The 21333-nt window shown below is 47.8% G+C and overlaps 1 protein-coding gene across 1 annotated transcript in view; it reads right to left on the reverse strand.

Annotated features, from left to right (window-relative positions):
* The window catches only part of LOC144180067 (uncharacterized), a 126089-nt gene that overhangs the window by 37894 nt on the left and 66862 nt on the right, over positions 1 to 21333 (reverse strand). The window contains exon 2 of the mRNA XM_077708499.1: positions 16604 to 16789. Coding sequence (XP_077564625.1) covers positions 16604 to 16789 — 186 coding nt within the window. The remainder of the gene's footprint in view (positions 1 to 16603; positions 16790 to 21333) is intronic.

A 21333-nucleotide genomic window follows, 5' to 3' on the forward strand; every position in this document is an offset into this window, starting at 1 on the left:
TTCATAATTTTTTCTAATAACATGTTCAGGCAAATGCTCTGGTCGATAGGACGATAATCCGTACGGATGCTTCCCTTTCTTGTTTGAGTAGCGTCATGAATATTGCCTGCTTTTGTGCACTGGCAATATGCCCGCCATATTCTGGTTCGTACGTCTTACAAGATATCCATGTAACCGCCAGCGTTTGGGGGAGAAATTGCTGTTATAGATCGCATGTTGCCGCGGATCGTTTTTCAGTCGGCGGGCAATTCATATTTTTCAAATTCTATTTATCTACTCCAAGAGTTCAATATGTAAGTAAAGTGCGTTCCCAGTGTGTATGCCGGGTGTCTAAGCGTGTCGCCTGTGGCGCTGCAAAGGGGAAGTTTGTGTTCGGGCTCCAAGTTTTAAGATGACGAGCATCTGTGTACAAGTTTACTGAGGATGGAAATACCTCCAACAGCTACTTTTTATCTCTATCTACACCCAAGAAGCTTAACGAAGTGCATCGCAGTCAAGAATGTTACGAATCAGCTGTACGACGTATTTTGTTTATCTGCGAAATTTTCTTGTTTGCCCGCTACGTAACGGTCTGTTGCGTGCGATGCAATAATTTCCCTCATCTAGATAAGGACGGCGGCTAAACTTGTGTTTTAATTTACGGCCTGCGTGATAGGCAGTTTATGATGCACTTCAATTAGGTTTCCAAAGCAAGAAGAAATAGAACAGCGCATTGGCCAGGAGCCACCAAGTACATAGCGAACACGTTAAAAAACGCAAGCCGCTGCGTAGTACAATAAAATAAATTTTTATAGTAAGTGTCAGCAAAGAAAACATTAACCAAAAGAGACGCAAATATAATTGTTACTCAAAACATTTCATGTGAGCACCAGATTTGTTTATTTAAAAAACGCGCTGTTTTTCAGTTTATAAAGCAACTTAGCCCGCTTTCTTGTTTATTGCAATGTTGCCCTCTCGAAGCAATCATCCTTTCCAGCTTCATTAGGATTGGAATAGTGCCTCCGAAGGAGACCACACTGGTAAGCAGGCAACTTGGCTGTTTAAAGGGTTAATTGGAAGGCAGCCCATGCCCCGAGAAGCACCTTCAAGTGGGAACAAACACACTCACACTAGGGACACGGCCAACACGGCGGCACAAACTGAACCCACTAGCTGTAGCGAAGAGCAGGGTATTTAGGCCTTGGCGTGAGTGGAAGAAGCAAGTGCAGCTTTCGACGTTGTCGGACCCCAGTGTGCTGAAACTTCGTTTTGCACTTCTTTTCACCATAGAATAAACTGGTCTAAATCTGGCCTCTGGCTTCTTGTCGTGTGAACGGAGGCAACTCTCAAATGCAAACAGCTCACCAGTCACGCTACTCCGACGCTGTCCAACATTGTGGTCTCCGTAGCAAGACTAGTCGGCATGAGTTTCTCTAAGTATTTTTTAAAATATTTCTTGGCTGATCCCGATCCAGGCATTTCATGATTACTGTGGAAGGGTCCCTTCCGTGAGGATTTATTTCCACCTTCTAGGTTTTGGACGAAAAATTTCTGAAGCATTAAGGTTTCCACCTACGATACTCATCTGACTTCTTTACAGCTACGCTGTGTTTGGGTGAGTTTCCCCGCTTTTGCGGCTACGTCTCTTGGCGCAAAATACTTTGACAGGTATTCTGGTGACACTTCACGCCGCAGCATCCCCCGAATCACCGTTCTCCATGATTGACGGGCGCCTTTTTCACTCACGCGGCGTCGCGTTCTCCTGTCACGCAGCACCGAACGCAATACGTTAACTCTCCTCTAAGAAATGGGCCACGTCCGTGCGGCGCCTGCTATGAAACACGCCCCCGCATCACCCTCGCGTTCCCCGCCCGTATTCCCCCCCAATTATTCGCTCCGCACTGCGCCTCCTATGAAATGTTCTGCACAGCAAATAACTCGCTCCAGCAACGCTACCCCAACATTCTTTTATTGATAATCCAAAATACGCACAATGGATGACGCAGTCGGTGGAAGGGTTTCGTCTGCCGCGTCTGCAAAGAAGCTGTCCAAGCCAATTCTTCCACCATACAACGAGAACTCTCGAGTGAGGACTTCCGCGCAACTTATGGTACCCCAGGTGGTCGAAATGAATATGTAGCCTTCCACTAGTGTGCGTCTCATGTCGCAGGTGTATCTTCCGCGCGGAACAGCACAAATAAATTTTCTATTAATACAGGGCTTCTCTGATGCCAAATTTTTCCCCGGAAGAGGACTTTTTCTCTAAAATGAGCATGTATGCCAAATATCTCTTATATCTCTACATTAAAGCTCTGAAATTCTTTGCTTTAATGTATCGAAAACTCAAAACATCTGAATAGCAGCGCTCAATATTTTCACTGAGGAATGTCGTAATCATTAGTGAGTATTTTGTGCCGTTTTTGGGACGTTCGTCAGTACAATTACGCAAAGTACCATCCACCGTCGCGGCGCTCACCATTCCGGGTGTCGGCTGCCGATTGTCACGCCTTTTACGACAAAGTGGACTACATACGGAAACGCGTATCTACAGCTTCTAGCAGCCAATGGGCATCACCATTTGTCCGAGCAAAAAGAGAGGGAGGAGCATGCAATTCCGCTTCAATTAGCGACGCCTCAAAAAGAATTATTCGCAAAGCATTTGTCCGTTGTCACGTTCTGATGACAGTTTTAAAGGACTTGTAAATTTTCTAGTTTTTTTTTTCGTAAGATTATCAGTGTGGCTACTCCCCGGTTTGGTTCCATGGAATACCTGGCCGTTCAGAAAGAGCTTTCGTTTCGCCTTACGGATTTTACCAGTTGGACGTCAGGGCGTTCAGGATGGCCAATGAGCGACCTACATTTCAGCTCATTACGCAAAGCATTCGTGCGGGTAATAGTGGAAAACCTTATTTCCTCTATTTCCACTTCCTTTCCACTTTGTTACTGACACGGTGAGTCATTCACCCATCCCAGGCAGCACAGGACTGTACGGCCTAACTCAAGCAGGTGTACTCTGGCCGGTGATTTTCTGTCCGGCCTTTTTCTGGCAGACGTGTTCGGCCCGTGTCCAAATGTGGGCCTTTTGGCCGTATACGGCCGTACTCCCATGGCTATCCAACGGCCAGTGTCCGTCGGCCATTCCAAAGCCACCCGTGTGCGGCCAAACTACGGCCGCCGGAGGACAGCCGAGATGCGGTCGTCGGACTCCAGCCGGAGTAAAGCGGCCGGAAGTTCGGCCGTACTACGGGCATTGGAGTTCAGCCACAGGACGTTAACTGTACTGAGGCCGATGGACGACTACTGCATGCAGCGCAAGCGGATAACTCAGTCGCGCTGTGCAGCAGCACAAACTCACCATTTTGGATCCACTGCACCCACATCAAAGTGAGCCCGCACGCCACCATCAGCCGTCCAGCCTTCCGGCCAGCCTTGGTTAATTATCAGCGTCAGTTGGCAGCAAAATTCATTTATTAAACAGTGCTCACAAATGGTCGTTCCTTTAATTGTTGTGCCTCTTTTACTGTCGGATGGAGAAAATGATCATTTATTTGCAGAGCTGGAATAGTTGTATTGTCCAGGACATGATACCTTCTTTGGGGCGGCTTACCTGTAATAAACAAGGATGGGGGGGGGGGGGGTGCAGAAGGCGCATACTTTAATGGGTTGGATTTCCCAAAGTTGAAAGTGTCGCTTTTAGTCAATTTATTTTAGGACACTCTTCTTGAAAACTGCCATGCTCTGACTAAATCAACTATTTTTACAACAGTTGCTTGACCAGTTTAGTTGTATATAAAACCGGCGCGAATGCCTTTACGAAGCGTTTTGGTACTCCACAAAACACTCAGGACCATTCAACATAATATATTTTACACAAAAATTATGTCTAGTTTTTGACCATTTTTCTTGCAAAAAATTTTCTACTCGATCAACTTTTCTGATGATCTTTCACAGGGCTGATACTAGGAGAGATCGAACAAGTGCTTTCATTTTTCAGTCTGTTTTTGATGTTGCTTTCATGAGTTACGTGCACACCACTTAATAGTCGAAAAGAACTTAAGTTTCCTCTACTGTCGTACTAAGTTAAAAAAAAATTCTATACGTGTTGCGAATGACGCCATGCTTCTGGTGGCTGCAGTTGTATCCCTCTGTGTTAACGCAAGGAAAGGCGTAAGACTAGAGTTTCATAATTTGTTTCAAACCAGTAACATAGCAATGGTAGTATGCACCGCAAACCTTCCAAACTGCAACGAATAAAACAATAAATATTTCATTGGTTGAGTTTGAATGCGTAAGGCTCTCAACCCATCGAGGGCGAACTTGCGGCTCCGAAAGTTTATTTATTTATTTATTTAATTATTTATTTATTTATTTATTTATTTATTTATTTATTTATTTATTTATTTTATTTATTTGATACCGGCTTCGCGTTAGCCTGCATTACAGCAGGGAGATACATAACACCAAGATCAAATTTGAGATCAGATAACAAAATAATTCTACAAAGCGTGGTGTTGTTTTAATAAAGATTTGTTTCATTCATTCAAAGCGCGGTGAAAATCGTCTTATAAACAGTGGATAAAATCAGACACGAGAGATAATTACACTCGTGCATTGATCTAAGATAAAATGAATCGCGCAAGGTAATTAAACTCGTGTAATTATCTAAGATAAAATGAATCGCGCAAGGCGTCACCTTGAAAGGAAAGTTAATAATTTGCTTTAAGATTGCGGTCCCACTATGGGATATGTAGAATGGCGCTTTGATATACTTCTCCCCTTCGATTCGTTTTAGAATGATTGATTTACGAAAAAAATTCAACCTGAGGTTTCTTCTGTGACATTTCACGTCTTACCATTTAAGTTGACTTTTACTTTCCCTCATGCTAAGTTGACAGTGCCAATTACCGAATACAAATCGCACTGCCCTATTCCGTATGTTTTCAGGCGTATCAACCAGCTCTTCGGTGTAGGGATCACAACAAACAGATGTGTGCTCCAACATTGAGCGCACATGAGTGGTGAAATACGGTTGTTCTTTTAAGTAAAATGGAGGTTCGCTGAAATTTTATCTCAGAGAGACAAAAATACGTGAAGCCGTAACTTTTATGTAGTGAACGTGCCTTTTTAGTCTCTAACCTCTCGTTAAATAAACTCCTAGTTATTTATATTCCCTGGCCGTTCTTATAGCTGCGTAATTTACAGTATACGTATTCAATTGGAATGAAGGTTTTCTTGTAAAGGTGAGGTTAACACACTTTTTAACATTCAATGACTTTTCTGAATCAGCACACCAGGGTGTTACTAAATACGAATCATGCTGCAGGCATTCGAAATCACGTTCATTCGCTACAGCTCTGTAAACTACACAGTCATTCGCGACCATTTTGAACAAACATTTGAGGCCAATAGTAATATCATTTATGTGTAATAGAAACAAACTAGGGCCCGCAACTGAGCATTGGGGAATTCCAGAGGTCACGGAATATATCCGGACGAACAACCATTGAGAGCGACCGACTTCTGTCTTAGAGAAAGATACTGCGCTATCCATGCAATAACCAATTCATTCAGTTTATAGACCACAATGTACTAACCAGAAGCTGATATGGAACACCGTTAAATGCTTTTTTGCAGTCCAAGAAAATACAGTCAACTACTTTAAGCTTATCTATTGCTAGAGCCAAGCCATGCGTGAACTCAACAATCTGCGTTGATCAAGAAAAACCTGACAAAATCCGTGTTTGCGACGATACTGGTGATTATATTTAACAAAATGAGTCATATCCCGAGTGTAGCTAAGCTCACCTCCAAACACCGCAACTAAATTAACATGCAGGCTTACCTAGGTTTTCCGGACTAAAGAAGACCCCCACAGGGCAGGTTCCCCTAACATCAGCACCGAAAGCTCGTCCTAAATAAAGTTTATTCCATCCATCCAGGCTTCGTCATTGACAAGGCTCTGTTGTTACCGCAAATTTAAAATGACACTTGTTTTTAAATAGGCAGTCATAAAATCCGACGAAGTAACATAGTGCAGAGCACGAAGGTGAGCACGAGCTTAGCCTCTTCTACGTTTATCACAAACAAAATAGTGCAACATTGTTTTTCGCAGTATTATTTTAAGAAGAATAGCCGAAAACTTGCGCTTTTCCGCGCTCTCGCCTTGTTTTGGTGGGGAGTCTTTGAGATGGCTCCGACTGAGCTCCTGCGTGGTGGCCGCTTGCTTGACGCCCTTTAAGGCCAATTATTTTCGGTGAACCACCGCCATCTCGGGTCGGACATCTCTGCCGGGTCGATGTCTCCAATGCTCTCCATGTCTTGAGGGTGTGAATAGCCTCGAGCTGATGCGTCGACGAAGCCGGCGGGCGAGACGGGGTAGCTGCTATGACTGGCAAGGCTGAGCTCACCCGTGCGTGAGGCACAGTATTCTTGTGGCAATAAGTTACATTCCGATGACCTAAAAGATTACCCGGTAATGTCCAGCGATTCCTTGCACCTTGCCTGTTCACCTATCACCATTAATTACTATTTGACAAACGAAGTTCATTCATTTAAAACGTATAAACACCGAGCGGATTAAACGCGTCTGCGCCGTTCGGCTCCCTAACGGCTTTTTCTGCATCCAGGGAAAAACCGGTCCTACACCACCCGGTCTCCTTCCAACCAATAGTGCATGAGGTCTTCTTGACGGACCGCTTAATGCAAGTGCGGATAGAGAATGTTTTTAGTTCAAAAAGAATTGTAGTACGAAACGTACCCCAGGGCAGTGTCCTGTCACCCATTATCTTCAATGTAGCAATGGCTGCCCTGCCTTCTGCGCTAAAGAATCATCGGTCAAAAGCTCGTATGTCAATATATGCGGATGAAATCTGCATCTGCCTCACCGGATACCAGACAAAGCGATTGTGTGTAATAGCACAACATGCTGTTTCGTCTGTTCAAGCGTATCTTTGTTGAGGAGGCAAAGGCTCGACGGCAATTAACCATCGCAGTCTTCATTGATATAAAATCGGCTTATGACTGCGTGCTTTATGGAGCTATCCACAGCTATGAGGTCCGCAGGCATTTCGGGACGCATGTACGATTGGATCCGTGATTACCTCTCCGGCAGAAGCATCTACATGCGCGTAGCAGATGGTGACACATCATCGCACAATGTTACCCGCGGTGTCCCCCAGGGCGGCGTCCTGAGCCCGACTCTTTTTAACCTCTCCTTGGTCGGTCTTGAGAGATGTCTGCCGCAATCGGTGAAAATCTCAACGTACGCAGACGATATATGCATTTGGTTCTCAGGCCACAACCGGCATGTGACTCGAGCGAGACTACAGCGCGCTATTAACTCGGTTGCGAAGTTTCTCGCGATACGCGGCCTTGAGATATCACCCGCCAAGTGCGCCGAAATGGCCTTCACTAAACGGGATGTATCCAAGTGACATTTATTGGTCGCTGGCGTACCAATACCATATTTCGGTCACCACAAATTCCTTGGTGTCACTTTTGACCGTCATATGACATGGACACCACACGTTCGCAGCTTAAAAGAGAAGCTGACATCATTTGCGCACATTATTGGTATGCTCTCCAACAGCGCTGGTGGATGCAGTGTCAGCTCTCTTTTAAGGCTACATGACGCTCTCTGTGAAGGCCTCCTCCGCTACAGTCTCCCAGCACTGACCCCACTCTCCAAAGGGAACTGTAGAGGGCTAGAAGGCCTACAGGCCAAAATATTACGAATCTGTCTTGGGATTCCGAAGACCACATCCACTGTGGGAACAATGACAGAAAGTAGACGACTTCCGTTTCCTACTTTGCAGGCACTGGAGCCATGTCGTACGCAACTGCGCATCGTAACTAGATAGCGTGGGCATCCACTAGCAGCGGTCTATGTGTCCAGGGCGCAGGAGATCCTATCTTCAAATTTACAGGCCCCAGCCCCCTTTCTTCACCCACCGGGAATAATCCCTCCCATGAAAATCACAACCACTATTCCTGGGTTCAAGCGAAAAGCAGCCATGCCGGCCCCAGCTTTGATTTTTTTAGATGCGACGCTGAGAGGAGCATCTCTTGCGGGCGGCCCTGTCCTTCGTGCGTCGTTGTCGTCCGCGTCCGCACAGCTGCGTCTCTCCTCCGCTCACCCCCTCTCCTCTCGCCGTGATATCGCGCCCTCTCCCCCAACATCTGTGGCGCGCGCGGTACGGCGCGCTCTCTCACTGCGCCGGTGGGCAGCGCTGTGCGCATGTGCAGCGCCCTCTCTCTCCGCGGCCTCCTCTCCTTCGAGCGCGCTGCGCATACAAGCGGAGGGCCGCGCTCCGGCCGGTCTCTCAGTCGACGGTCGTCCGCGCTACGCTTGGTCTCTCTCTCTCTCTCTCTCTCTCTCTCTCGTATTACCCGACGATTGCTCACGCAATTCGAGTAATCGACCCAACGGAAACGCACAATGGAACCCCCTTCAGCGTCGCATCACACCAGGGTTCCCGCGAGGGGAGGTGGGCGTAATTTTTTTGCCTTGGAGCTCATTAAGCCCATACTCATGTGTACACGGACGGATCAGTGACGGGTACCTCTTCGGCGATTGGGATTTGGATTCCCTCGTCGCGAACCACCATTTGCGTCCCACTTAGCCACAAGGCGTCAACGATGGCTACCGAGTTCGCTGGGCAGCGGGCTGCTTTTCACTACATCTTAAAGCAGCCACCCACTAAATGGGATTTTTTCACTGATTCCCGGTCCGCTCTAGTATACTTACGATCACTGCCGAAAGATCAGATGGCATGGGAGATACATCACCTGCACCTCCAAGCAACACAACTGCGGCACAGCATCGAACTGCAATGGCTTCCTGCTCACTGCGGAGTCGCCGGAAATGTTGCAGCTGATACTGCAGCCTCATCGGCCCACAACCTGTCTGTTCCACCGCTTCCCGTTCCTTTTACAAGAAAGGATGCGGCAACCCTCGCACATTCGATTGCCTGGGGAACACAGCGGTGCATTTGGACTGACAAGAAACGTCAGTACACGCCTCTGCATACCATTGACCCTAAATGCAGCTTCAAGATGCCTCCTGGGCTCAGCAAGCGGGAGGAAGTGGTATTGCACCGCCTACGTCACAACGTGGCTTACACACGGCATTTCCTCTGCAAAATTCAGCAGGACTCTTCACCACTCTGTCCAACTTGCCATGTAACAGAAGACATCAAACATGTCCTCTGTACCTGTCCAAATTTCACAGTGCCAAGGCAGACTTTCCTAACATCTTTGTGTATGCCACACTACGCAGGCCTTGAACTAACGGCAGTTTTGGGCCCTTGGTCGGACCCACGCCAGGCCGTACAGGCTACCAAAGTACTGGCTTGAAACAAGCGCTATGACCAACTTAACTTCCAAACTCTGTGTATGTGCTTTCCAAACTCGGTAAATGTGGTTGAACACTCGTGCGCAACACCTCGTTTTAAAGCAAAGCTTTCTACCTCTACCCCCCAAGGGTTCTTTCGCGACCGTTGGTGTCACCAGAAAACTCCCGCGAACAAATAAAAGAATTCAGTGGCACCGCCAGGAATCGAACCTGGAACTACTGGCATAACAAAGCGGGAGCTCGTTGTCTTACCGATTCAGCTACGAGACCACGCAGAAAAAGGGAAGAAAGGAGGTGCACTCACCAACAACACCAGCGTATTTACTCCCTGCATTCTTGGTTAATGCAACGTGATAGCTTCACGCGACATCTCGCGCTAGTGTGCGCTCCACCCACGGCACGTCTAGCGGCCCTGTACGCGGATTGCGCATAAGCTAGGAGTTACAAAAATTAATGGAAGCTCACGCCAACGCATGGAAACTCTCTTCTAGTATGCCAATGTGCTAAAGCCTGTGGCCTCCACTGTTCACGTAAAAAATCACAGCTCCTTGTCATCCGTCCTCGCGCCAAACGACACACCAAGGAACACATTAGAATACCCTTTGATGGACATGCCATCACTCCAAGCCCCAGTATCAAGATCCTGGGCCTACATCTCCAGGCAAACACCAAGCGTGGCGTATCCTTGCTGCGCCTCAAACACAGCAGCAATCAAATCATGCACATGATCAAGCGAGTTGCCACCAAGAAGAGAGGCCTCAAGGAATCCGACACGTTTCGATTAAATTCAAGCTTCTGTCCTCTCGAGAATCACCTACGTCAACCCCTGTATTATTCTCGGCGAGGAGAACATAAAGATGCTTTAAGGCGATTGAGCAGGCCCTTCGTCTTCCCATGAGTGCGTCCACAGAGAGGCTGCTTAGCACAGGGCTCCACAATACAGTGGAAGAGCTGGTAGAGGGCCATCTTTCTAACCAGAAGTTACGACTGAGCATAACTGGTCGCCGCATCTTCAACTAGATTGGCCGGGCAGCACAGAATGTCCCTCCGCTTGATGTATATCTATAGATGCTTAGAAATACGAACCCCTCACACGACGAGGGTCGCCGACAAACACTGGCTCAAGCGCTCAACACCACCCTCGGTGGGAATCATGCAGTTATCTACACAGACGCCTCAAAAAATCGAGGGCAGCGGTACGGCATCATCGTGGCGAACTCCAGAACTAACCTCCTTCACCTTACCCTGACCTTTGCAGAGAACAACAAATTACCCTACGGCTCATACAATCCAGCTCCTTCCAACACCCGACGCGTCTTCTCTAATGCACCCGAATCACTACAACGCTGAATGTAAATTTTACTTTGAAGTAGAAACACTCTGTTACATAATCGGGGTGTGCAACTTTAGCCGTCAGAACCCCCCGCTCTTTCCGTAAACTGCCCAACAAGAGCAATGGCAGATTCTGCTGTCCAGCCCCTCTCTGCCTACCCAGCATCAGCTGGTGGAGAGAGCACAGGCGGCGCGAACTGCATATGGGCTCCAGTGAAGAAGGAACCACTCTCTTGGGCAGCGCTCTAGGCCATTCAGAAATCCGAATAGAAGTATTTTCTCCTCCTCCTCCTCCTCCTCCTCCTCCTCCTCCTCCACCACCTCTTTCGCATCTGCAGCCGATCTCATCGCCTCCGTCCCCGGCGGCAGCGACGGAGAAGTGAGATCTTCTAACACCTGGTTTGAGCTTCCTTTTATTTCATAAAAAAATGTCCACTCATGCCCTTCACAACTCAACAAACCACTGTTCATGCATCATGCATTGATTTAACTTTACCAAGAATATCTCTTTGAAGTAATAAAGGGTGTGGTTAAGTGCATTTCACTTCTCTATGGTTTCCGTAATGTAGAGTGACGTGAGTGAATTTAAGTGAAGTCGCATGGGTAATCGTTTTGGGTGCCGGTTACAGCTTTGCTTTCCAACCACATTCACAGGGTGGATTGGCGCGATTTTTTTTATTATTTATTTATTTATTTATTTTAGTTCACACACCCTCAGTTTTCGTTCATTCATATGGCGGATCATGCTAAGCGATATGGCTCAGCTAACCTCGCTTTTACTATTAAATGCATTCTCTCTCTCTCAACAGTAGGGCTGGCACTATCAGAGGAAAAATCGTGTTTTGTACTAGTTCCTGGTGTACGATTCAGGTTTGAGTGTCTCACGATAGAACTGAATGGCATCCCCATACGCCAAGCTACTCATGTACGATTTCTAGGAATTGTTCTCGACCATAGGTTGAATTGGCGAAAGGCTGTCGAGTGTATGGTTTCCTCTGTGGCGCCCAGACTTAATGTAGTGCGTAGAATTGCCGGTGTGACGCGGGGAAATCACCCAGCCTCTATGGTCAAGTTGCACGAAGCCTTGATCTTGAACCGCATGTTCTATCAGCTGCCTCTCATATCGCCTTCAGAGACGCAATACGAGCGGTTGGAATCCTTACACAGGAAAGAGCTTAGGCTGTCTCTTGGCGTTACTCAAGCAGCTGGAAACAACAAGATCCTCCATGAAGCGCAGTCAACAGCTCTTCGTCTTCAGGCGTCTCAACGTTTGCTTATGCAAGTGTTGCGACTCGGAGAAACAAGTGCTGGATTAGCATTACTGCGGCATCTGCGATAAGGGGTAGAGTATCGCGCTCATGCAACCCTAAATACTCTTGGAGTGCTGTGTCCCAAATGGCCTGGGAAAAGGGCTACTTTGACCCGCCTTGGTCCCAGGAGAGTGTGGATTGTGCATTGACCATCCCTCACTGGTGCTGGAGCATTTGGAACGGGAATACGGGGACTCTCTGCACATATACACTGATGGATCGGTTGATGCAAAAAGTGGGGTGTGCGCGGCGGCTTTTTTCATAGCAGTGTTTGAATATTTCGTGGGCTGCCAAGGTGTCGCCTTTGGTTTCATCTACAGGGAGTGAGTGTGTTGCCGTAGAAGCTGCGTTGCACCAACTGTAATCGTTTGAAGGGCAAAAAGTCGCAATATTCAGCGATTCAAAGTCAGCCCTTCACCTGTTGCAGCGGGGTATACCTGTTGAAAAGACCTGTCAGCGATCCCCAGTTCTACTAAAGCGGCTCAAGCATGAAGGCTTCACCGTGCAATTCCAGTGGATCCCATCGCACGTCGGCGTAGCGGGAAACGAACATGCTGACAGCTTAGTCAAGGACGCCTTATCATCTACAAGGACGGTGCAAACGAGGTGCGATTTCCAACGCATACAGAAACAGACCATTCGCGAGCACTTTCGGCAGCTGTGGCGACCAGTACATCAACCAGTCGTGACGAAAGGCCTGAAGAGAGCCCAAGCCTGCCTGCTCCACCGAGTAAGAACAGACTCAGCCCGTACACCAGCTTGGCTACATAAAATCAACATTGTTTCATCCCCTTTCTGCCCCTCATGCAGTATGACTGGTGACATTGATCACTTCATTATGCAGTGCTCCAAAACCAACCCTGAGCTGACGAACTTTTTTCGTGGTCTCCAGAAGTTAGGAGTGCCCCATGCTATATCGGAGGACATCATTTTTCCTAGGTATCACTGGATTGTGCGAAGAGAGGTATCTCACCTCCTACTCGGATTCTTGCAGTCCACAAGACTAAGTGAGGTGTGGTGACATTATGTGTCTGTTATTTTAGGACTAAGTGAGGTGTGATGACTTTGAGAGTCTCTGATATTGTATTGGGGAAGATTAGGCGGAGCAATTGCCGGCAGCTATGCAAGGCTAAGTCCAGCTCATTCAGCAATACTTACTATTACTACTACCCCCGCGCCCAGGCGCATGCCGTTATTCGGTTGTACGCCGCTTACCGAAAGGATGACGTATAACGTGAGAACTTACGTCGGCTGGTCTCCTCCTCAATACCGGTTGCCAACTATTCCGCGGCCGTTCGCTGGTCGTAATTTGGCCGAGGACCGGCTAACCGAATGAGAAACATACATTATGGGGCCTTACGTCGGCCGGTCTCTTTCATAACATCGGTTGCCCGAAGAAAACGAAGATTCTGCCGCCGGACGCACGGTTCACCGTTGAAAGAGCGAATACGCGGCAGCCGTGCTCCGGCTGGTCTCCTTTCGAACACCAACTGCCACAAGAATACGAATATTCTGTGGCCGGTCACTTGCCGTGCTTCGGCTGGAAACCGCTTCCCAAAGGAAAAACTGATGTCCTAAGGCCGTACTTCGGCGTTCTCTTTCTGAACATCGGCAGCCGAAAGTGAACTGAATATCTGGCAGCCGGGTACCTGCCGTTGCGTGTCTGAACACGGGCGGCCAGAGAAACGCCGAAGCTCTGGTTGCCGAATGTTGGCTGTTAAACGTATGATCAGTAGCTGCCAGAACCTGGATGCTGGCCAGACATGCCAGAAAGCGGCCATAGACGGGACGGTCTTGGGAAACACTTTCTGTGCCGCCTGGGCATGACTTTGACGCGCTCCACCAACGTCGAGAAAAAAATGTGCAAGGGCTGATTTCAGCCAGTCTGCCACTTTACTTGAAGAAGTGCCTTTTTAAGGTGTGCGAAAAGCTGAATTTCTCGACGTTGTCGCCTTCAGGGAAGGCCTTATACCGTACCGCGCGAACTTTATAGCCGTTGCATAGTTGCCGAAATCCGAACAACCATTTTTCTATTTGGGAGAGGCTTGGAACGAGAGCGGCATTGGTGTCGAATAATGCAGGTCTTTGATGTCATTCAATAAATCCTCACTGTTAGCTTGCTTTGTAGTTTTTAAAGGGGCTGCATGGGTAATAACAGTGCTTTAATATGTAGGTTTGGGATAATAGACTATTGAGCGACTCGATACAATGATTCTTTACGTCTTGAGGAGGCAGCCAGGCGCAGAAAGTCGCCTGATAGGAATGCGGCGCATCCTTTGTGGCTTCTCGCTGGCGGCTTATAAACTCCCTACATTGGCCCACGAAACAGTGCAGGAAGGTCGTCGTTTTACTATCGCGCAATGAATAGCGCCATGTCGTCTCTGTTTTCTACCTTTTGTCCCTGTTGTACGAGCGCTTCCACCTTCACGACGAATAGCTATTCGTATGACATTGATTCATCTAGACGCAGTTGTAGTAGTGAGATTTGTCAGGTGCAGCTTAATAACGCTTACATGCAACATGAAAACAGCGTTGGTATTATGTTTGGATACTTACAGCTGGAATGCAGGGTAATTTAAAAGCGGCACTGCTGGTGTATATAGCTTTCATTGGTAATCGGAAATATACCGGCCACTCATACAGCTTCACGCAAGTGGAATATAGTCACTAAACATCGGTTCAGTACACCCCAGCTGTAAAAGCAATATTGTTACAACTTGTCTGTGAAGATGAAATTATTGTTGCATATTTGAACATAATGGCAGAAAGAGAACCACAACAAATACTTTTGGTAATACGGAGTTCATAAAAGTATTTCTGCGGGCATACACCTCATTGCCAACTGTTGTGCAGGTTTTTCTGTAGTGACGTGGCCAGAGTAGCATGGCGATAAATACAAAAGACCTAAACTTAGCAAGAAATGTTCTAAATCCTTCGCGGTATGTTGCTCTGTTTTTGGTGAATTACAATATATATTTACCAAAAATCTATGGATTTATTTATTGAGCGGACTTTTTTTTCTTGGGCGTCCGGCCAGTACTTGCGACCTTTACACACCAAAAACTTTTTTTCGCTATTTTGGAGGGGACACTATGCAGACGTCTCAACGGACAACAACATAAACACACTTGTCACCGAAAACAAGTATTAGAAGCCGTTATAGATTTAGCGCATATATTACCTCTGAAATTAGGCCACCTTCAGTACTATGAATTTAAATAATTATTTTCTTCTTTTGGTTGCAAAAAAGATCGCAGCCACTTTAGCAGCCTCATGAGCAACGGCTAACTCTTTTAGGTCACCAGTAAATTACTTCTCCTGCATTGCTGTTAACATTCACGCCAAGTTTTCTGATTCTCTGTACCCTTTCGAACACTATATATATACAATGTGAAGGTTTAATAGCTAAAAGGAACGTGAAGCGCTTCACATGCAACGTGCCGGCTATAAATAGAAAGAGTGTTCTCTTCTTGTTGCGAGGCCAACTCAAAGAAATTTTCTATCTTCTGAAACGCTTAGAGGCCGCCGAACACACCCGCGTCATTTTTTTTATATTTAGCTGGCTCTTCGTTACCACAGTCGTGAATACAGCGATTAATTCCCCATATACATTTAAAGCCTACGTACAGTATTGAGATGGTATTGGGAAGTTTGGTTCCTGGAGTCTCCTCCACATTAACATGGCCTGCCCAAATTTTACGCGAACACATTACTGACCTGTTTTCTGAAGGACCTTTTATGAAAGGCGCTAACCGAATACTGTGGCTTTATTGAAATTGTAACTACCAACAGGCGACAGATTGCAAGCTTAGCCCAACAGGAAGGCTGTAAAGTAAACCCACGTGTTATACAGTTCAAAGCGCAGGAAAGGAACTGAGTGATTTATCCAAAATATTGCGAACACTTCTGCGTAATTTCAGAGCGTTCGGTGTTGCATCACAATCATGCACAAAACGGAGGGGGGGGGAGGTGGTTAGTGAAGCCATAGGCTTTAGCGCCGCCAGTTCTGTTCTATTATTCGCAGATAACGGAATTTATTCGATCTTTTCGTCTGTAACAGTACGGGTATGGGACACGTGCGGAGTTTTGTCCTTCGATACGGTTGAGATCAGCAGCAACAGGGGATTTGTCTATCCATCTTCAGTTTTGATTTTGTTTGTTTTCATTACTAAAACGGTGGTGTGCACTGCGCCATGATTGTATACACTGGGCTTATTGCCTACGGTGCTTTGAAAGCCGGAGGCTTCTTACCTGAAGCACAGTTGCAAACTTATTGAGCAGTATGTTTCTGGTAATTTGCGAGAAATAGACGTGTAATGACGTTCCGAACACAAATATGTCGCCCCTGTTATTTCTATATTCATGCGTTCAGGTGGAACGTAGTTCCGCAAGTTTAAAACTGTAGCCCCAGTGCTACTTTCTTCTTGATAACAGCACCTTGATTGCGAAGCAGTCGTTCTTTTGGTGACTCGTACGTATTAAGAAATGGGATATGAGCTTACAAACCAACTTGTTTTAATATCGTCCTTATGCAAGGCTCTTCGCCGCGTTTACTTCCACACGGTGAACTCGACGCCGCCGCATAGCGCGCTTCTGTGGGGTCCGAACACGAGCCACCGCTTCTGGATACGGTGGCTTGCTCGCCGGGTCTCTTGCTACAAGAGCAGGACAGAGGTTTGTCGCAGCTGGAGCCTTCCCATGGTCCCCAGGCACAGTTGTTGCACTCGGGAGTCGCCTCGGGCTCTAGGATATCTTCCACCGTGGGCACCGCGATGGAGGCGGTGGCTAACAGCTTCTCTGTCAGAGTGGCCACAAGCTGTATGGGCAAGACAAAGAGCCACTGTACCAATTGGCTCCGAACTGTAACGTGCACTTCTAGATGTCACTATATAGTAATAGCCTCGCACTAATGTAGAATATGCATTAAAATACAAATAAAGTCAGGGGAGTTGTAGCTCGCAAAGTATACGCCTCGAGATTCGCGATCGCTGCGCCTCCTGCCGCCGCTTCTCCGCGGCGTTTGCGGGATTAGCGCTGCGTAACTGATAGGTGGTCATGCAGTGTTTTGGTTCTCTTTCGCTTCTCTTTGCCTTTCCGCGCACTAAACAACTTGTTATGGTGACGTCTGTAAGCAAACTGCACATTTAGGGCACTTCAAAAAAAAAAAAAAAAACAGCTGCGTCTTGATAGAGCGCTCGAGCGCCAACGAGAGCTACCCGGGGAGGCGGTTCTGCGCGCTTCTTGGCCGCTCTTGCTGGCGTCGGCGACGACAGCAGCATATCACCACTGTCACCTTCGAACACGTCAGCACAAGCGAATTCTATTTATTGTCGCCTCGTTTAGACCTGATATTGGCACTGTAAGAGGTTGGTGCGTTTTGCAGAGCAGACAACAAATGCGGCTTTGCTTCGAATATGTACGTCGTAGAAAAATATGTTTCGGGGATGTGATAACCCAATAGCTGACAACTTGTGCCTTTATGGGAATATAAGCCACGCGAAAATGTTAAGTACACTCAAAGGCTGTGCGTTGTCAGATATGTGCCCAATCAAGCTTTATAGCAAGCACCAAGGTATAAGTTAATGAAACCACGGGAAAATGAATCGTCTGCAAGTCAGGAATAAATAGAATAGTCGTACGGGAATGAAAAAAAAACAAAGTGCAGCTTCTGAAATGCTAAAGACGTTCGTTTAAGCAAGGTACACTATTCAGGCCAACAAGATGCGAAATGCACTGATATTTCGCAAGACATTGGGGGGGGGGGGGGGGGGGGAGGGGGGCTAGGGAGGAGGGGCCGCTCAACTATCGTTGTTTACAAATGCGGAGCGAAATCAAGGAACAAACGTTTTAGTAATCACACACACAAGCTGCGTGTTCACTTTTTGTTTGTTTTTCGCCTTCAACGAACGGCTGATCACTCTGCAGACGCATTTTTTGAATACAGGGTAGGCAGTTCACAAGCTATACGAGGTGTCGTTGGAAGATTTGATTGATTGATTGTAGGTTTTAACGCGCCGACGCAACGGAGGCGATGAGGCGCGCCGTAGTGCAGGGCTCCGGATTAATTTTGACCACCTGGAGATCCTTAACGTGCGCCGAAATCTTGTACACACGGGCTCGTTGAAAAGTGTGGTATCTGATAAGGCTCTCTGATTTCGGTTTATGCTAGATTCTGCAGTCTCCCCGTGTCATATAACGATGTTTCGAAGAAGAGTTTAGTCGTGGAAGCGGATTACTCTATAAGCCCGTCTCCGCACTTCTCGTGGAGGATAAGTGTTATCTTTGCGAGCGCTCACCTCGGGACAAGAGGACCCAGCATTAAAATTTGTCGTCGTGTGCTGACTCCCGAGTATAATTTTGCATTATCCATCGTACTTCTTTCGTAAAATGTTTGTGAAATATATGCCGCATTGGCTTGTTCAGGGTAGTGATCAATATAAGCGTAACTTGCGTGCTGTCAGGTATAAGTGCTCCGTTAGATTATACAAGCGCACAAAGTCGATTTACATCACAGTGTATATGGCCGCAACTAGGCCATCGGCGGAAACACGGCTTACGGAGACACTGCCACTAAATTTCAGGGCAGCGGAATCGCAATCAGCTGCATGCATATGCCGGCTTCGGGACGCCGGCCTGTGACACACAACTGGCGCTCATACCGATCGAATTTACCACACTAAGATCGCGTCATAAACGTTTTTACTTTCCTAAACACACCACGCTTGCAAACAGAGTGCCTGCTCCACATTATTCCGTATTTAGAACGCGTAAAAACGGTAAATCGCAGTCTTTAACGAGCCGCAAAAGCAACGGCGACAGGGGGGAGCGGGCCGGAGACTCCCGCGGCTGCTTTCGAAACGGGCCGGTAGGGGGATTTCAGTGGCGCCCCTACTAAGGTCCCTGAAATTACTAAGGTAGCGCCTTCTTTAGATCTCGCCGCCTTTCACCCTCGCCCGCGCTCCTTTCCTCCTTCGTTTTTTGTGATTTTCTTTTTCGCCGGCGAACGCCGCGCGCCATTGGCCAACGGCAAGTGACGTAGTACCTCGTCCCCGCGTTGTTTGTTTTTTCTTCTCTTCGCCGCCACTGTCCATTTACATTCGCCATTTTAGGCTCAGCTGCCTCGGAGCAGGCCTTATCGAAGCCGCCACCGTATAACAACCGATAACAACCGAAGAGTCAGCTGCTCGTTTCAAACAAGTGTTGCGTCGGCGTCACTTTATGTAGCTTCGCGATGCCGAGTTTTTGTGCCTTCGGCTGCTCGAATAAGGTCAGTGCAGTCACGGCCAGCTCGGCTGTAGCAAGCTGTAATTTATCAAAGCCCACTCATGAATCAATGTTAGCTGTACAGCATAAAAAGGATTCACAATTGCGTTTGTTAGCGCGCTCCTGGCCTTGGAATACGGTAGTTATTATAGAACTGCGCACTACAGCTAATTGTAAGCTGAGCGCATTCTTTAACAGCGCGTTCTTTGTGCCAGCCTTTTCCAGATATGCCCGACAGGGCCTTACTCTAAGTAATTGTGAACGCCAATCGCACGAACATTGCTATGCCACGGACGCATTGCCAAAAGTATACAGCCGTCATGGGCGAGGCCAACGATCGAGGAGACGCGAGAACTTTGACCCTGACAGCAGCCTATAACGACGTGAAGGTGACATATTTTGCAACAGCGTCAAAACACCGGAAAGTGCACGGAATAAAGGTGGCATGAATCTCAGTAGCTAATGCGGGACGCATACTGAGCGCTGCCTAATGATCTACAACTAACGCAAAAAACGCGAACGCAAAAAAGCCAGCGCAGCGCTCGAACTGCCGCGAACCAAGGTCACCGCGAACCAAGCGCAAGCCCTCTGTGCAGAGCTTGCACGACCACAACTTAATCACGCAAATGCAACGGAATTACTGTAACAGAGCAATTTGAAACGTCCACGTTCGATCCTTTCGCGTTCACGAACTATCCTGAGCATGCCGCACACGTAAAAAAACACCGCGCTGTCCGTATACGCGCCAGCGGCATCCCTCCCGCAAATATCCCCTTCTACACAAAAATATACAACAAAACAGCCTCACTTAGGGCGTGTTGGTAATACGGGGCTCTAGAAATACTATGTAACGGAGCAGTTTGAAACGTCCACGTTCGATCCTTCCGCGTTCACGAACTATCCTGAGCATGCCGCACACGTAAACAAACACCGCGCTGTCCGAAGGCGCCCGCGGCATCCACCCCACAAATATCCCCTTCTAGACAAAAATATACAACAAAACAGGCTCACTTAATGCGTGTTGGTAAAACGGGGCTCTATAAATACTAATAATGCTACCAAAGAGCCATTGCGGCGCGAAAACAAGAGCAAACTGCACGAAAAACTGCAGCGAGCGGCCCGAAGCATTGCGAGGGCGTCTGCTCTGAGGAAGCCAACAAATATGGCGGCCCCGCCGCGGAGTTAAAGGGACCGCGCGCCGCGGGTGAGGGGAGAGAAAAACGAGGAGGGCAGCGGAGAAGAAGGGAGCAGTTGGCGCTACCTTAGTTATTTTAGGGGCCTTAGCCCCTACAGGCCGCGCTCGAGGCGTATAGCCGGCCCCCCTGCGCCGCTGGGGTCTGCGCATGTCCTATGGGCGAACACGATCTGGCCGCGTTCTCCGCAGTGGCGGCCGGCGAGTGTCAACACCTAAATATTCTTACACCGTGACACAGACGCTGCTCGGCGCAGTCACGCTCTAGGAACTCTAGGCTCGAACGTATAGTGATCGTGTATGCAGCCAGCGGCTTCTTTATCACTTTCGAATGGCACGCTCCCTTCCACTTTCTCCTATGGGCCTCGTGCGCTAGAATGGTGGCGCCACTGATTTGCGTCGTTCCGCGCCACCTTGTGGTCAACGAAGACATGACTTCTGAATTCCGCGTGCAGGCGACGTCCCGTAGCGTCTTTGTCGGCAGTGTAGGAATATCAGCACAACAAAGAAAGAATGGCCGCTATTCTTTTGCTATGATATATACACAGCCAAACGGTACTTTAATAAAGAGAACAGGTTTGGCAGGGGCGACAGGAAAGCGATTCATAAAAATTTTGATCTTTCGTGCTGAGCTTAGTCCTAGCTGAATGGCAGTTACTAGGAATTGGACCAGTTGCCGAAACGCGAAACACAACAAATTTTGTCTCCGAGACCGTCAGTAGCCTGTGTTTCGTTTGGGGCGACGCGTCCGGAAAGTACACAAGTACACGCACCAGTGACCTTGCCCTACTGAACGATCACATGTAGCACGGGGCAGAGAAAGCTCTCTGCTGGGACCACAATCGTCAGGTCAACGGCGTAGGCGAAAATTGCCTATGCGCGGATCGGACATGAGCGGTTCAATA

Source organism: Haemaphysalis longicornis, unplaced genomic scaffold, assembly GCF_048455015.1.
Source record: "Haemaphysalis longicornis isolate Haplotype H1 unplaced genomic scaffold, Haemaphysalis longicornis Haplotype H1 scaffold_1, whole genome shotgun sequence".
NCBI lineage: Eukaryota > Metazoa > Arthropoda > Arachnida > Ixodida > Ixodidae > Haemaphysalis > Haemaphysalis longicornis.